This window comes from Sus scrofa, chromosome 7 (genome assembly GCF_000003025.6).
Source record: "Sus scrofa isolate TJ Tabasco breed Duroc chromosome 7, Sscrofa11.1, whole genome shotgun sequence".
Taxonomy (NCBI): domain Eukaryota; kingdom Metazoa; phylum Chordata; class Mammalia; order Artiodactyla; family Suidae; genus Sus; species Sus scrofa.
The window spans coordinates 4877854-4892869 of record NC_010449.5 but is presented as its reverse complement, the minus strand read 5'-3'; the positions used below and the strand labels follow the sequence as shown (position 1 = coordinate 4892869).

General features: G+C 47.4%; 1 protein-coding gene across 2 annotated transcripts in view; it reads right to left on the bottom strand.

Moving 5' to 3' along the window:
• DSP (desmoplakin) overlaps positions 1 to 15016 on the bottom strand; it is a 52978-nt gene that overhangs the window by 22757 nt on the left and 15205 nt on the right. For both annotated transcript variants that reach the window (XM_021100158.1, XM_003128168.4), the window contains exons 3-11: positions 14231 to 14379; positions 12380 to 12554; positions 6624 to 6752; positions 5651 to 5701; positions 3841 to 4002; positions 2950 to 3054; positions 1798 to 1893; positions 1066 to 1191; positions 221 to 373 (exon numbers count right to left, since the gene is read on the bottom strand). In XM_021100158.1, the coding sequence (XP_020955817.1) occupies positions 221 to 373; positions 1066 to 1191; positions 1798 to 1893; positions 2950 to 3054; positions 3841 to 4002; positions 5651 to 5701; positions 6624 to 6752; positions 12380 to 12554; positions 14231 to 14379 (1146 nt within the window). The remainder of the gene's footprint in view (positions 1 to 220; positions 374 to 1065; positions 1192 to 1797; positions 1894 to 2949; positions 3055 to 3840; positions 4003 to 5650; positions 5702 to 6623; positions 6753 to 12379; positions 12555 to 14230; positions 14380 to 15016) is intronic.

Sequence of the window (15016 nt, the reverse complement as noted above, 5' to 3'; positions counted from 1 at the left end):
ACCAGTTTAAAAAAACTACTGTCCTGCTTATTGACAGCTGTCACATGACTCCAAACAAAACTTCTGTATTTTCTCAACAGCTTGCTGCTTTGTATACAAAAGACAGACAGTTCCTAGGGTGCTCGCGGACCCCAAATGAAGTTCTGCTCTCCTGATGGACAGAAATCCATACGTAAAGAAAAGGAAACCTTGGCAGCGCTCCGAGTCACCCAGCACGCACCTGGTCCTGTTTGTAGTCACACAGAGCCCTGAGGATGATGGGCTTATTGCTTCTGTAGTCCGGGTTACGCGGCTTCAGCTGCACAATCTTCTTGGATTTGTTGACCAAGTTCTGCACCTGACGCTTGTATTCAAGGATTTTCTCCCGTTCTTTCTGCAATTGCAAAGAAAAACCATACTTGAACATGGATCCCCTGTGAATTTGAGAGGAGCCTCTTCAAAGGGCATTACGGTAGCTATCATGACAGTACAACTAGATATTTCTGCAGTTGCATCAGCTGCAAAAAGCCACCAATGCATCCACCTGCAGGAACCATGGGCACCTTTCATAAGAAGCCACTACGGAGGCAACGCAGCCATGAAGTAGGTAGGCAGGAAAGACTATCACTGCGTGAAAGGGACGATGCTGGTAAAACGTGAAGTCTGCTTTTCCAAAGGGATTTTTCCAAAGCATTCTCTCCATTTTTGTTGTGAGAAACAGTAACCACTGATGCAAAAGTCATTTCCAACAGTAGCTGAGTATGCAAAGAAATGTTTTGTTTTCTGTTGGCAGTGCACGTGGAAGTTCCCGAGCCAGGGACTGAACCCGTACCAGAGCAGTGACCTGAGCTGCTGCAGCACAAGGTCAGATCCTTAAGCTGCTGCACCGCAAGGGACCTCCAAAGAGAGGTATTTTGAGAAAAGCCACTGAAAATGAAGACAAAGCTTGCTTGAGATTTGGGCCCTCGTTGCTCTATAGGACAACACAAATCCCGATGCCAGTCTAACTGAGTCGTGGGGATGGGAAAGGGCCATTTACTTCGTGTCCCAGGTAAGCCTGCAGGGGGCCTGGGTCTGCAACGGTACCTCCAGCTCCTTGATCTGCTCCAGCAGGCGCTGCAGGGGCGTGTTCTTGTCGCAGGGGTACTTCTTCCTGATGGAGTCTTGGAGGCCCTTCAGGTATGCTTCCGTCGACTGGGCCTCTTCAAAAAACTAAGGAAGGAGATGACGTCATGTCAATGAAAAGCAACTCAGCAAAGCGGTATTATCTAGAATTTCTAATTCAAGGATCACCTTCCCTGTGGGTCTATCTGAGAGGTGGCTAAAGGAAAAGATGAGAGCAGAAAGTATATATATGTATATATATATTTTTGTCTTTCTGCTATTTCTTGGGCCGCTCCCGAGGCATATGGAGGTTCCCAGGCTAGGGGTCGAATCGGAGCTGTAGCCACAGGCCTACGCCAGAGCCACAGCAACACGGGATCCAGCCGCGTCTGCAACCTACACCGCAGCTCACGACAACGCCGGATCGTTAACCCACTGAGCAAGGGCAGGGACCGAACCCGCAACCTCATGGTTCCTAGTCGGATTCGTTAACCACTGCGCCAGGACGGGAACTCCCAGAAAGTATATCAATTCATGTGACAGCCAGAGACTATTTCAGTGACTTATGACCAATCTCTGCTCCCCTAAACTAAAAACCAACAAATGGCATTTACGTAATGTTGTGATGATGGTTCTCAGTGCTTTTTCAAACACACCCAGAAGATAAGGTATTAAGACTCAAAAGACAGTTAAATGATTACTAAGAATAAAAACCTGAAAGTAGGCAGCATTTTCTTTGAGATGAACATCAATGCATTTGGTGATCTGAAGAATCCAGCTCCACTGTGTCTGGAGAGTGTCCATATAGGCCTGAAACAAGAGAACATCGGCTCTGTCCACCACTCAGCCAGAGAAGCATCCATTCATCTAGAGATGGGTCAGCCTGAATGGAAGCATTTTTTAATCTAATTCTAAATTGAGAAACTTTTTTTTTTTTTTTTTGCTTTTTAGGGCCACACACCCAGCATATGGAGGTTCCCAGGCTAGGGGTCGAATCGGAGTTGCAGCTGCCAGCCTACGCTACAGCAATGTGGAATCCGAGCCACATCTGCAACCTACACCATAGCTCATGGCAACACTGGATCCTTAACCAACTGAGCGAGGCCAGGGATCGAACATGCAGCCTCATGGTTCCTAGTCAGATTCCTTAACCACTGAGCCACGACGGGCACTCCTGATTTTTTTTTTTTTTAAGCAACCAGTATGGTCATACCAATGCTCCTAGCTAATGTCAGCTTTGATCACAACCCACAGATGGCAGTCTAGGGCAGAAGTCAGCGAACTACAGCCTGAGGGCCACATGTGGCCCGCTGCTTGCATTTATAAATAAGGTTTTATTGGAACACAGCCACAATCATTCCTTTACATGTCACTATGGTTGTTTTCACACTACAATGGCAGAGTTAATTTCGACAGCAGTCAAACAGCCTGCTGGTCTAAAATATTTATTATTCGGTCCAGAAAATGACTGCCAACCCCTGATCTAGGGCATTGATAAAATAAACCTGTTATGGCTTTATGATGGATAAGAATAACTCATCTGTAGTCTTTTTTTTTTTTTTTTTTTTTTGTCTTTTTAGGGCTGCACCTGTGGCATATGGAGGTTCCCAGGCTAGCAGTTGAATTGGAGCTGCAGCCACCGGCCTACACCACAGCCACAGCCACATGGGATCCTAGCCTTGTCTGTGACAAGCAACGCCGGATCCTAAACCCACTGAGCGAGGCCAGGGACCAAACCCTCATCCTCAGGGATACTAGTTGGGTTCATTAACCACTGAGCCAAGAGGGAAACTCCTGTAGAGTCTTATTGTTTGAAAAGCGCCCCCTTTGTCCCCCTGATAAAAATACAAACTGCATGAAGCCTACCTCAATTTTGTCGGAAGCTGGGTGCTGACTGAGGACAAGCTGGTCGCTTTCTTGTTTAAGCTTATTGAGCTCTTTCTCCTTAACTTCCAGCTGACTCATGCGTATCTGGGTAAAAGAAGAGCAAATTCTATAGAACAAATCACCAGCAGCCTTCCCTCCCTCCCGCCAGAGTTAAAGGAAGTGAAAGACCAAACTCCATTTGGAAACCAACAATGCCAAAGAATTGCTCCACGTCTTCCTCAAGAATCATAGCATTTTTAAGACCAGAAAGGATGTTGGAGAAGGTTGTAGGTGGTTGTGCCCAAACTGGTGGCACATCTTGCCTGAAATTCACACAGGTGAAGTGACAGAGCTACAGCAGGTACTAAGCTTCTCTATTTCTCAGTTTTAAGGTTCTCCATTTCTCGGTTTTAAGGTTCTCTGACTCTCGGCTTTAAGGTTCTCTGATTCTTGGCTTTAGGCCACCACACCCTGCGCTACACACAGCCCAGGCCATCAGAATGAAGGGACCTCACTCTAGCTGCTGTCTTCTGAGATGCTAAGCCCTGCACTGCCCCCGCAGCTCACGGAAACGCCTTCAGAAAGGAATGGTTACTTGGGTGGGTTTTTCTTTTTTTTTTGCGCCGTGCCCACCGCATGTGCAAGTTCCTCATAGCAGGGATCAACCCTGCACCCCAGCAGCACCCCGAGCCACAGCAGTGACCACACCGGACCCTCAACCCGATACGCCGCAGGAGAACTCCAGAAAGGAATGTTTCTCACGAGCCTTCCACCCAGGCGGAATTAGAAGGGGCAGGTGAAATGACGCAAGCGCGTCCCTCCCCAGGCGCCCACCCCACCGCACCCGGCACCGCCTGGAGGGAGGGGCCCGGCGCCGGGGGCGGGGCTTACGGAGAAGGCCTCCTGCTTCTGGGCAATGTTGGTGTTCCTGTCGCTCCAGTCGTACAGCAGCTCCTCCTCCTCACAGTCGTTGATCCACATGATCTCGCGAGACGCGGCCTGGATGATGCTCTGCAGCTGCCTCAGGTGGTCCATCCTCTCGAAGGATGCTTTCTGCACAGGGAGGCCCAGGCAGCGTTAGGACAACACTCAGATGAAGGGTGTTCCCCACGGACTGCACAGATAGATAAACCCGGGCAGCCTTTTTATCAGCAAAAATCCCAACAATCAGCCAAATGTTCACGTCTTGCATTCTGTGACCACCCGGGAGGGGAAGAGGAGCCTCCCCTGACCCTAAACTTGCGATGGGTAAGGGAACGCTTTTAGATTCAATCAAACAGCCTAATCCAGAAGGGTCTTGATTCAGATCCTGAGGTTTGAATGCAACAATGAGTTAGATTTTTTATATTCTTTTTTTTAAAAAACCTGTTTACTTTTATTGAAGTGTAGCTGATTTACAATGGGGTTTTTTGTTTTGTTTTGTTTTGGGTTTTTTGTTTGTTTGTTTTTGTCTTTTTACCATTTCTTGGGCCGCTCCTGCGGCACATGGAGGTTCCCAGGCTAGGGGTCGAATCGGAGCTGTAGCCGCCAGCCTACACCAGAGCCACAGCAACGTGGGATCCGAGCCGCGTCTGCAACCTACACCACAGCTCAGGGCAACGCTGGATCCTTAACCCACTGAGCAAGGCCAACGACCGAACCCACAATCTCATGGTTCCTAGTCGGATTCGTTAACCACTGCGCCACGACGGGAACTCCTGAACATAGTTCTCCATGCTAGAGTAGGAACTTGTTGCTTATCCATTCTACATGTAAGAATTTGCATTTCAATAATTAGTATTAGACTATAAAGGGAAAATAGAGTCTTTTTTTTTTTCTTTTTTTGGCCGCACCTGTGGCATGCCCAAGTTCCAGAGTCAGGGATCAAACCCACGGAGCTATCAGGGAGCTTCTGGGAAAATGGATTCTTAGACAAATCAACCTTTTCCTGCTTCTCCCCCAGCCTCTAAATTCAAGGTGCCATCAATTACACCTAGTTGTGTCCCCACTGGCCAAGCAATTTTAAAAGTGTTACTGCCAACTGAGCAAGTGAAGATGTGGTGACACAAATAAGTAGAAGAACGGAAATATCTCTTCTTATGAGTCAAGAAACTGATTCGGTTTGTCATAAAAAGGTGATGAGTGTCGGGTAAACATCTCGAAGGAAAAACAAGTCTTATTTTTGCTTATACTTCCTACAAAGGCGGCAAATTACAAGCAGAAAAGCATAATGGCTTTAACTGCAAGTATTTAACACGTGTTATTTAGGTGACACCTAACTTCCAAACAGAACAGCACTAGGTACTGTCTTTGGGAAAAAAGTCCTTCAAAATTTCCTTCTAAAGAAAACACAGCGGGAGTTCCCCTTGTGGCTCAGTGGAAACAAACCCAGCTAGTATCCTTGAGGATGCAGATTTGACCCCTATCCCTGCTCAGTGGGTTAAGGATCTGGCATAGCTGTGGCTGTGGTGTAGGCTGGCAGCTGCAGCTCCGATTCGACCCCAAGCCCAGGAACTTTCATTTGCTGCTGGTGCAGCCCTAAAAAAGAAAAGAAAGCACAGCAGCAGAGATGAAATTAGCATCCATAAGCCCCTCAGTGTATCTCCAGGTGCTTCCAGGGTTCTTAGGTCTGACACTGAGCAGGGGAGGTTTCACTCCCAGGTCTGTGCCTGTGGAACTGAACTTGCACTGAACACAGAGCCTTCAAAAAATGTCAACTTACCAGCAGGTTCTCATACTCCTCCTCCAACTGGTAGATTGCAGACTTCTCACGCTAGAAGAAGACACACAGCAGGTAAGTATTTCTTTTCCTTTGAGGGTCCGTCCAGCAAGAAGAGCCCTTCTAAACCCCCCTCTCGTGAGATACATACGGACTTCAGATCCCTCAAGAGACAGATGTATTTGCTCTATGAAATCTTTTACCTACAGGGACCTTTCCCCGTTGGTTTGGAGACACACCTCACTGGCCTGGTGGTGGTATCTCTACAGAGTAAAGGGCTCATCACTGTCACTGAAAGACTCATTGTTAGACCAGATTTAAAAAGTTGAAAATATCATCTAGGACGCCTTAGATCTTAACAAGGAGAGATGAGATCAGACGCTCATGTGGTCAAAAGTAGGCAAAAACCAAACAGCAACAACAACAAAAAGGCAGAGCAAGTAAGAATGAGTACATCCAGCCTACGTTAAAAGTATAGCGACCTTGGCAGAAACCAGGCACTTAAAATCGGATGGGTATTTCAGGCTGTCATTCTGGACCTAGCTTCAAAAGAAGGAACAGTGTCAGGATGAGACACGATCTCCTTCATTAGAAATACATTTTAACTGCACATAGGAAAGGAGTCACCAAGGACTTTACCAAGGATTCACCAAAATAAAACGTGATGGTCACACTTTCTCTATTTGAAGAGATGCTCCGCCTTCTGCAGAAAGGAACCGCCACCACCCAACCAAATATTCATTTGCCAATGGCTCTAACAAGTGCCTGTGCCCTGAATCCTGGAGGGTTAGCAGCAGCTCTAGTAGGTCTGTCTGATTCCACATCCCCATCAGGGATTTATTTATTTATTTATTTATTTAAGCTTCCAATCTGATGGGGAAGGAATCCCAGGCTCGGATTTCAGCCCCGACTGCCTGGAATGGGGGAATGACATAAAGCGTCAGCAGCTCTCGGAAGGCTGTGAAATGAAACATACCAGGTCGGCTTTAATTTTGTCCAGCTGCCAGCGGTAGTCCCCGATGGCGTTGTGGAGGCTCCTGTGGCTGTTGATGTGCTGCTCCACTGAGGCCATGTCCACGCCCCAGGCCACCGTGTCCATCTCCACCTGCCGAAGGGACAGAGAGCAAGCCCTTTACTTCTGACTCCCTCACCTACAGCACCACCAGGGCCAGGTACCAAGGGACACACACAGCTTCCACTCAGATACAACTGAAGATGAAAACAGTCAATCAGGAGTCCCCGTTGTGGCCCAGCAGTAACAAACCCAACTAGATCCATGATGATGAGGGTTTGATCCCTGGCCCTGCTCAGTGGGTTAAGGATCCAGCATTGCCACGAGCTGTGGTGTAGGCTGCAGACTCGGGCTCGTATCTGGCGTTGCTGTGGCTGTGATGTAGGCCGGCAGCTGCAGCTCTGATTGGACCCCTAGACTGGGAACCTCCATATGCCAAAGCCCTAAAAAGCAAAAACATAAAATAAAAAGGTCTGGGGGTTTTTTTTGCTATGGTTTTGGAGTATGGAAATTCCCGAACCAGGGATTGAACCTATGCCACAGCAGCAACCACACCAAGATCTTTAACCTGCTGAGCCACCAGGGAACTCCAATATTTTCGAAGCAAAAAAAAAAAAAATGCTCAAGGGGTCAGGATTTCCAAACAGCCAGGGAGGTTGCCAAATACTGCTTTCCTCAACTTGTTCACTCCCAGCTCAGGATGGACAAAGAAGAGATGATTCAGAAATAAGATCCCTGAGGAGTTCCCATCGTGGTGCAGCAGAGACGGGTCCGACTGGGCACCATGGGGTTCTGGGTTTGATCCCCAGCCTTGGTCAGTGGGTTGAGGATCCGGCGTTGCCGTGAGCTGTGGCGTAGGTCACAGATGCAGCTTGGATCCCAAGTTGCTGTGGCTGTGGTGTAGGCCGGCAGCTATAGCTCCGACTGGACCCCTGGCCTGGGAACCTCCATGTGCCTCGGGGGTGGCCCTAAAAAGACAAAAGACACAAAAAAAGAAAAAAAGAAAAAAGATCCTTGAAACCTAGATCATGTTCTTTGAAGAAATCTACCTGTGCACATGCAAGTGGTGTGTGTGTTACATGTGTACACAGCTGTGTGTGCACGCCTATGTATTATGTTATAAAATACTGATATATTTTTCTATACTTGGTTACTTTTTAATGTACATCAAAAATAGTTCATTAAGCTCAATCAAGTACTACTTCCCGAGCTAAACAGGTAACCTAGGAGTATTTTTCATCATGTATTTCTTTGAATTGTTCAGACTAATGTTAAGTGTTGTCTTTAAATCCAGAATTTAGGAGCTCCCCCTGTGGAACAATAGGATCAGCCAGTGTCTCTGCAGCGTCAGGACACAGGCTCCATCCCTGGCCCCAGAACTGTGGGTGAAATAAGTCACAGCGGCAGCTTGGATCTTTCCCCTGGCCTGGGAACTCCATATGCTGCAAGGCAGCCAAAAGAAAAAATACAAATAAAAAATAAATAAATCCAGAATTTAGCTTTGGCTTTGGAGATGAAAACTCCCCACATCCCACTTCAAAGAGAAGCTACTCTATCTACTCAATGCCTTAATTTTAGCTAATGTGGACAATATGAAGATTGTGGATTTATGTTAGCTTTTGAAAAATTAAATTAAATTGAACTTTTTTTTTTTTGTCTTTTGTCCTTTTAGGGCCGCACCCATGGCATATGGAGGTTCCCAGGCTAGGAGTCTAATCGGACCTGCTGCTGCCAGCCTACGCCACAGCCACAGCCACGCCAGATCCAAGCCACATCTGCGACCGACACCACAGTTCACGGCAATGCCGGATCCTTCACGCTGATGAGCAAGACCAGGGATCGAACCTGCAACCTCATGGTTCCTAGTCAGATTCGTTTCTGCTGCGTCATGACAGGAACTCCTACATTTAACTTTCTAATTTGTGTCTCACTACTCCAGTTTAAGAATGCCACACAGTAAGAAGCAAACTTTATGCCACAAGCTCCGGATCGTGGCAAGTCTATTATCTCGTCTTTCCTTTGCATGAGCTCATACGCCTTTCCCAATCACCTGTGTCATCTGGACACGCCAAGGGCAAACATTCCAGGCTGCTTCTGCAGCAAGAACATAAGGCACATTGTTCTAAGCCACATCCATGTTCTCATGTCCTTGGCGAGCCTTCAGAAAGGGCAGCCAGCAGACAACCGTAAGTCACCCAGGACTCTGACCTCTGGCTCATTCTGGCTTTATAGCAGCAGCAGGTGGGTGCCTTGGGGAGTTAATGAGAGGACCACGCCCCCGCCCCCGCCCCTCATTACTGGTCAGATGGACAGTATCTGACTCGTCCATCAGCAGAAACGCAAATCAGAGAAACAAAAGCTAGCCCAGGAGGTGTGTGCCTGCAGACAGGCCTGGGCGGCTGGGAACACTGCCCCCTTATCAGCTGGCCCTGCAGCTCCGTCCCCTCGGAATGTGAGAAAGAATGCAGGCCACGCTGGGGGGAGAAGGGAGAAGAGGAAAGGGCCCGAGAACCCCAGAGCCAACCCGCGTTCGATGCCTTTGTAACCATGGGGGCCGCCTGATCTGAAAAGCCGCGCTCCTCCACTGCATCTATTAGAAGATGCTTTTCCCCTGAGCCCCGCCGCCCACAACGGAAAACGGAGTCCATGGGAAGATGCCATGTTCCAAAAGTTGTCAATGGTGAGCCTTTGCTCGAAGAATCTTACAAAGCTACACCCAACCTGAACACCAAAAAATGACCGATGATGAGCTGCCAGTTTACAGAACCGTCAGAGGGACTACGAAGAAATGACGGGATTTGCCATTTCACAAGTAATTTGGTTCAAACATTGTTTTACCTAACATCCCCGACCCGCCCAATGTGGTCCAAGCCCCCCGAGCTCCGCCCAGCCACCTTGGCTGCGCTGGCTTCATTCCCCAGGGATGGGAGTGCCGCCACCCCTTCCCCGTTCCTATCTGAGCAGGGTGTGTTTCCTCTTCTTCTTCTTCTTTTTTTTTTTTTTTTTTTTTTTTGGCTGAGCCTGCAGCATGCAGAAGTTCCCAGGCCAAGGATCAGAGATTAAACTTTCAAGAATCCTTAACCAGGGAACTCCCCAAGCAGGGTTCGATTACAGCTCAAACCTGGCCATCAACCCTACTCTGCTCTCGACAGAAATCTGGTTATTTGGGTGTTGATGCATCTTGTTTTCTTCAAAATATTTGTTTTCAGGGCTATGGGAAATAACCTTTGAACCCTCACTTTCTGGCCTGGTGCCAATACATGGTAAGTGCTCTAGAAACAGGTGTTCAAAGATTAGAAGGCCATTGGAACATCAGCAAATAGGTTTGTGTGTGGGTTTCTGGGATTATAACTGACTTTTCTGTATAACTGTATAAGCCCCGCCTTCTGTAAGGGTTGTAAAGTCTTTATAATAAATAGGAGAAAAGGTTAACTGATGAATGAACGAATGTTTACTCCCATAAGCCTTCATACCTGGGACAGCACACACACAAAACTCTGTCCATGGTTGAGAAACTTTGGAACCACTGCTCAATTGGTCCAACAACGGGTGAGGAAGTTCCTATTTCTGACAACCATAACCGCATCTCTGCACAACCGACCATTCCAGAAGGTGGTGGTTCATCAGGACGGGGTTTTCATCATACAATTCCCACCTACCTGACGATGGCATATTTCTCCTGCCACCTGTTCAGGACAGCGCATCATGACTCCATAAAACAACACAACAGTAATTAGCAGTGAAAAGTCCTTTGTAGAAACACCAGTTGGAGGGAAAGGCCAGGCACATCTGGTGGCATTATTTGACCTCACTCCCACGTCAGTGACGTAGCGAACGCCCAACAGAACAACTGACACTTCAAAAATCTAAGGTTGAGCAACCAATGAGCCTGAACCAGAAGATCCAGTTTTACTCGGTGTCTAGCTCCCACATTTTGTTAACGTCTTTGTTTTTTTTTTTAAAATAATTTTACAGGAGTTCCCGTCGTGGCGCAGTGGTTAACGAATCCGACTAGGAACCATGAGGTGGCGGGTTCGGTCCCTGCCCTTGCTCAGTGGGTTAACGATCCGGCGTTGCCGTGAGCTGTGGTGTAGGTTGCAGACGCGGCTTGGATCCCGCGTTGCTGTGGCTCTGGCGTAGGCTGGTGGCTACAGCTCCGATTCAACCCCTAGCCTGGGAACCTCCATATGCCGCGGAAGCGGCCCAAGAGATAGCAACAACAACAACAACAAAAGACAAAAAAAAAAAAAAAAAAACACATAAATAATTTTACAGCTGCACCCATGGCACATGGAAGTTCCCAGGCCAGGGACTGAATCTGAGCCACAGCTGCGGCAACACTGCACCAGGCTGGGCATCGAACCAGCGCCTCCGAGGAGACCCGAGCTGCTGCAGTCAGCTTCTTAACGGACTGCGCCACAGCGGGAACTCCTGGATTTGTTACCATCTTACGTGAACCTCCACAAGGTTCTTTTCTCTAAGCACCTCTCAGGACACCCGATGAGCTCAGCGACCACTCAAGTCAGAAGGATGACTTTTTTTTAGCACATAAACCCCCTCAATGGATTTTCTGGTTGTGAACTGGAAGAACTAGATTCTCACAAGCTACCAATTCAATGACACCTGTTAAATATTACCCGAGTGACAAAGTACACGACTATACAGCAATGAGACTGGTTCCCTAAAGCCACATGAGAAAGAAAAAAAAAAAACCCGAGGTTTCATTGATTTCAAAATAAAAGCCTTCAACATACGGATGGCCAAAAAACACATGGAAAGATGTTCAACATCACTCAGTATTCCAGAAACGCAAAACGAAACCACTATACACCAGCCAGAGGTATATCACTTTACACCAGCCAGAATGGCCATCATCAAAAAGTCCACAAGCAATAAATGCTGGAGAGGGTGTGGAGAAAAGGGAACCCTATTACACTGTTGGTGGGAATGTAAGCTGGTGCAACCACTGTGGAAAACAGTATGGAGATTCCTCAGAAAACTAAAAATGGAATTACCAATTGATCCAGCAATCCCATGCCTGGGCATCTATCCAGAGAAAACCATGACTTGAAAAGATACATGTTCTCCAGTGTTCATTGCAGCACTATTTGCAATAGCCAAGACATGGAAACAACCTAACTGTCCATCAACAGAGGATTGGATAAAGAAGGTGTGGTACACACACACAATGGAATATTACTCAGCCATTAAAAGGAAAGAAATAACGGCATGTGCAGCAACATGGATGGAAATTATCATGCTAAGTGAAGTCGGTCATACAATGAGACACCGACATCATAAGCTTTCACTTCCATGTGGAATCTAAAAAAAGAACAATGAACTTCTTTGCAGAACAGATACTGACTCACAGACCTTGAAAAACTTATGGTTTCCAAATGAGACAGGGTGGGGGGTGGGGGGATGTGCTGGGGGTTGGGATATAGAAAGGCTATAAAACTGGGTTGTGATGATCGTTGCACACCTACCAATGTAATCCAATTCAGTGAGTCATTAAAAAAACTAATTAAAAAATAATAAATAAATAAAAGCCTTCATTTTAAAATTGAATGTGAGGAAAATCCAAAAACAGCAAGCAGATGCTGCCAGCTGAGGTCCTGACCACGGAGGACCCTGCCCCGTCCTGCACTCCTGGCCCACGGGGTGGGGGTGGGAGCAGGAACGAGGACCAGCCTCCCCTCCCCCTGCCGGAAGCTGCTTACCCTCTGCTGCCGCATCCACCCCAGACACTCGCTGGTGAGGCGCTTGGTGAATTCATCCCAGCCGGAGCCACTCTGACAGGTGTACCCTCCGCCACCCTTGGAGCTGGCCCGCCGGACCCGAGGGGCGCTGATGGCTTTGTAAAGGGCTCGCATTTGCTCCTGGAGCTGCAGCAGTCTGGAAGGAAATGAACACACCCACAGCGCTGCAGGGAACAGGCCCGAGAACACCTGCCCTGGGCGAACGTCCCCCTCTCCAAGCCTCCTTTGTGTCAGTACAGAGATCACACCTGTTTTATTTATAGACGCCTGTGAATTATTTTTTACTTAAAATCTGTTATTGGAAGTTCCCATTGTGGTGCAGTGGAAATGAACCCGATTAGGAACCATGAGGTTTCGGGTTCGATCCCTGGCCTCGCTCAGGGATCTGGCATTGCCGTAAGCTGTGGTGTGGGTCGCAGGTGAGGCTCAGATCCTGCGTTGCTGTGGCTGTGGTGTAGGCCCACAACTATAGCTCCAATTTGACCCCTAGAGCCTGGGAACCTCCCTATGCCACGGGTGTGGCCCTAAAAACAAAAAAAGTAATAATAAGTAAAATTTGTTATTGAGGTTCCCGTTGGGGCTCAGTGGGTTAAGAGCCCGGCTAGTATCCATGAGGATGTGGGTTCCACCCCTTGTCTCGCTCAGTGGGTTAAGGATCTGGGTTTGTCGTGAGCTGCTACACAGGTGGCAGATGTGGCTCAGATCTGATGGTGCTGTGACTGTGGTTGAGGCCGGCAGCTGCAGCTCCGATTCGACCCCTAGCCTGGGGACTTCCATATGCCGCAGGTGCAGCTCTGAAAAGAAAACATTTAAAAAAATCGAAGTTGTTATTGAAGTGCCACTGATTTACCGTGTGTTAGTTTCAGGTGTACGGCAAAATGATTCAGTTAAGTATGTATCCAGATTCTTTTCCCTTAGAGGTTATTACAGGATATTGAGTGGGGTTCCCTTTGCTATGTCCTTGTGGGTTATCTATTTTATACATAGCAGTGTACGTAGACTTTTTTCTTGATCGCATACAGAAACTTAAATATTCTGCCGCTACAAGCCTGAAGCATCAGCGCAAGTGTAACCGCCTTTGCCCAACCTGCAGCATCCTGCACTTTCTCAGGAGTTCCGCCCTGGGAATTCCCTAGGACCCACCGCCCTGGGTACCATGATCACAAAATCAGACTACAGGCCTCTGCTTTCAATGGCATTTTCAACTCTATGAGTCTGTATTCATTAAACTGAGCTGGACTTAATCTTAGACTCTTAAGAGTCAACTACTGAGCCAAAGGGTCTTTGCTGCCCCTACACAGAATCATGCAAACATCTCACAGCAAACCCAGCTCTTCAAAATAAGCACATCCTCTTGGGTAGGTCTATTTAATTCTTCTCATGGCAGCTTTGTGATTCCACAAAAGATGAAGGTGGAAAGCTTCATCAGTTTGTATTAGAGGCACATAAAGCTGCAAAACACCAAGCAAGGGAGCCTCTGGGTTGAGGGTAACTCCATGAGGCCAGCCTGCACCTTGCTCGCTCTGCGGGCAATACCTTTTCTTTCCTTTTTTTGGGGGGGAGCGCTTTTTAGATGGCCGCACCTGCAGCATATGGAGGTTCCCAGGCTAGGGGTCCAATCAGAGCTAGAGCTGCCAGCTGACACCATTGCCGCAACAACTCGGGATCGGAGCCGTGTCTGTGACCTACACCACAGCTCATGGCAATGCCAGATCCTTAACCTACCAAGCGAGGCCAGGGATTGAACCTGCATCCTCACAGATACTAGTCAGATTGGTTTCTGCTGCGCCATGACGGGAGCTCCAGCAATACCTTTTCTGATAAGCATCACAGGGCTGGCCCATCTGCCGCATCTCTCTGATCAAACCGTCCGTAATTTCCATCTGATCATTGGCCTGGGCAAAATATTCATCCAGTTCTCTGCTCCGAGACAGCTGTATCCCGTCTCCGTACTTCAGTTCCTAAGAGAGAGAAGTCACATGAAGGAAACAGAATCGTGGAAAGGAAACACACTTTTGTGTCTGGAGTTTGCATCATTAATGGAAGTAAAAGCTTCTGCTATAAATTTAAAGAGTATACATCCCACTCCATGTAACTGAACAAATCAAAACCAACAAAAACAACAACAACAAAAACCTAAGAAACAAAAAACTCTAACTGAAAATTATCTCAGTAATTTGAAATAGGGAGGTAAATTAGGGAGATCTGTGAGCCAAAATGTGCAGACGATGTTAAAAATTTTTAGAGGGCTTTAAAGGCATATTCGTGGAACGCCCACCTTGCTGCTTCACTGTGTTAAATGCCTGTCTTTCTCATTTCCACAGACCACTCATCTCACTGGAATTCCACTGTGATAAGAACATGTACCGTTATACCAGATAAGGGCTTGTGCACACAAATCAAGCTTTTCCTGCCTCTTATGGGAAATAACGTTTCATTTATTTAAAAGAAAGCCGTCTAGTTAATTGCATCGGGCCAACCAATTTCCTTTTTTTAAAAAAAAATTTTTTTAATTAAAATACAGTTGATTTACAATGTGCTGTCCATTTCCCAAGCAGTTTCCTGGCTTTGATGATGGGTGATTTTTAGTGAGAGGCC